The 2,709-nt window shown below is 47.0% G+C and overlaps 1 protein-coding gene across 2 annotated transcripts in view; it reads left to right on the top strand.

Annotated features, from left to right (window-relative positions):
• Positions 1-2,709, top strand: part of HMGCLL1 (3-hydroxymethyl-3-methylglutaryl-CoA lyase like 1) — a 117,992-nt gene that overhangs the window by 91,543 nt on the left and 23,740 nt on the right. Inside the window, exon 7 of one of the 2 annotated variants that reach the window (XM_019520556.1) lies at positions 377-496. The exons of the other annotated variant lie outside the window; for it this stretch is intronic. Within the exon in view, the coding sequence (XP_019376101.1) occupies positions 377-496 (120 nt within the window). The remainder of the gene's footprint in view (positions 1-376; positions 497-2,709) is intronic. 2 annotated transcript variants of the gene reach the window in all.

The raw sequence follows: 2,709 nt of genomic DNA on the forward strand, positions 1-2,709 counted from the left end.
AGCTTTATGATCTCTATCTTGTAGATCAGAAGCTGAGAGAGAGAGGAAAAATACAAGAATTAGATCCTTCTGTTATAATAAAAACAGACATGGTTTGAATTAGGGAGTAGAGGAAATGTTTGAATTTAATTCTTGTGGCTTATCATGTCTACAAGGACCCCATGACAGAGTTAATAGCTGTACAATTTACAGTTGCCTGTTATTTATGTGCAGGCAATGTAATAAACAAAAAATGAAAATACTCCTCTATTCCAAGATCTAGATTCTGAAAGAGACCTAGAGTATGTCTACTAGGCACAATGCTATGCTATATAGAAATAGCTGAGCAAGCTCTGAATGAAATAATTGGAAAGTTTAAGGTCACTGAATCTTACAGTACCTTAAGACCCAGCGAACAGGGACAGCAGACAAGGAAAGCAGTTTGCAGGCAGTTTGCTGGGAGCAAGAGAAGGAAGAAGGGGAAGAGAAGCCAGGCACCAGATCCTGCCCAAGGAAGGTAAGTGATCCAGAGCTGCCTGTGCCTTTGGCTTGCTGAGCATTGTTTCGTGGGCTGTGTGTGTGTTTGGGGTGTGCTCTGAGAAGCTGGGAGTGTTGTTCGCTAAATGATTGCTGAGTGGTTGCTGCCTGTGCCTGACAGAAGCCCTAATGAGAGGGCAGAGACAGTCCAGGCCCAGCAGGTATAAAAGGAGACTTCCCAAGTGACCAAGAAGCCAGTGAACAGGGGTAGCAAACAAGTCAAGCAGTTTGCAGGCAGTTAGCTGGTCAGTTCGCAAGGAAGGTGTGCTTGGAAGAAAGGCAGTAAGAGAGAAGAGGCAGATTAAGAGACCCAGGGAGGATGTCACAATGCCAGAGCCACTGCCACTGCCTCTGCTTGCACTTGAGAGGACATCTGTCCAGGCAGGACTGCTCACTATTGAGGCTTCCACTCAAGTCCTGGTTGGTGCTGTGGGGATGGTGGCTTACAGGTTCCTTCCAGTGATGGCCAGGTGGGGGGATGCCTGTGGTGCGACTGGTGCCTCCTGTTGGTGTCTCTCACGGAGCAGGCAAGAGATCTACAGGCAATGATGAGGCTCTGAAGCATGCCTTACTATGAGGAGTTCATCGATTTGATGCTGGAGGAGACCTCTGGGACTGTGGAGGAAGAACTGACAGAGACAGCAATAGAGAAGGGAAAGGACATGGACTCCAAGGAAGGTGGAAGCTGGAAGCTTGTGACCTCTGGCAGCAAGCAGAAATCTTCATCTCCACCTGCAGCAGTTTATCTGGAGAACAGATATGAAGCCCTAGCAGAAGAGGGTGAGGAGCATGTTCCATTGGTGGAGGAGGACAGGACAGGCCTCCCCAAGGTGGGAAGGATCGAGATGACCACCACCATGAAGAAGTGATGGGTGATGGTGGTTGGAGACTCCTGTCTGTGGGGGACAGAGGGATCCATCTGTTGACCTGACCTGGTGTCTCAGGAAGTCTGCTGCTTGCCCAGAGCCTAGACTCAAGATGTCATGGAGATATTACTGAGACTCAGCCAGCCCTCTGACAACCCCATGCTACTCATCCATGTGGGCACCAATGATACTGCCAGGGGAGACCACTGACCAGATAAAAAATTACTACAGGGCTCTGGGTGCAAAGGTGAAGGGGACAGGAGCTCAGGTGGTGCTCTCTTCGCTCCTTCCAGTTGAGGGAAAGGGCCTGGGCAGGAGCGGAAGCATCCTGCAGATTAATGCCTGGCTGCACAGACGATGTCACTAGCAGGGCCTTGGCTTCTTTGACCATGGAATAATGTTTCAAGAACAAGGATTTCTAGGAAGAGACGGGATCCACCTGACAGAGAGAGGAAACAACATCATAGATAAGCTTGCAAACCTAATGAGGGTAGCTTTAAACTAGGTTCGCTGAGGGATGGAAACCAAAGCCCTGAGGTAAGTGGGTGACCTGGAGGAAGAGCAAGCAGGAGGGGCAGCAGGGAAGGTGTTCTCATTCTTCCTGAAAAATCAGGGCAATTGCCTAGTTATCTCAGGTGCCTGTACACAAATGCACAGAGTCTAGGAAACAAGCAGGAAAACTGGAAGTCCTTGCACAGTCATGGCACTATGACATGATTGGAATAATGGAAACTTGTTGGGATAGCTCGCATTGTAGCAAACCCCCCAGTTCTTTCTCTCCTTCTCTATTCCCTATAGACAAGCTTAAGCTTAGGATAAGCTTTAACATTTTTATTTTAATAGCATGTTTTTGGTTTTGAATATCCACTGTTTTATATTGTATTATTATTAGGTTTGTATTGATTCTTACTGTTGTATATTGCATTATTATCATTTTTGTATTGATTTTTATTGTTTCATATGGATATTGTATGGTTTAGGCCTGTGTTTGTAAATGAACCAAAGTAATGTCAAGATTCCATTTTGTATGTCAAGTCTCCATCTTGTGTCCTCTGCCTGGGCATCCCCCGTGTCGCAACTGAATGAGTCACGTACCCCTCCCATGTAAATTGGTTCCTGGATGAAGGAGTGTGATTGGGAATGATTGAAATACAATGGTAGCAAGCCTCTACTGAATGGCCTGTAAGGACTGGGCCATCACCTCGCATTGATTCATCCAGGAACCACAGACCTCACCCAGGAACAGAGACAAGAACCCGGCATTTGAAAGACAAAAGACCCTGCAGAACCAGCAACTCTACCATTGTACTCCACCATTACAGACACC

This window comes from Gavialis gangeticus, unplaced genomic scaffold (genome assembly GCF_001723915.1).
Source record: "Gavialis gangeticus isolate Ggan-Ray unplaced genomic scaffold, GavGan_comp1, whole genome shotgun sequence".
NCBI classification, from domain to species: domain Eukaryota; kingdom Metazoa; phylum Chordata; order Crocodylia; family Gavialidae; genus Gavialis; species Gavialis gangeticus.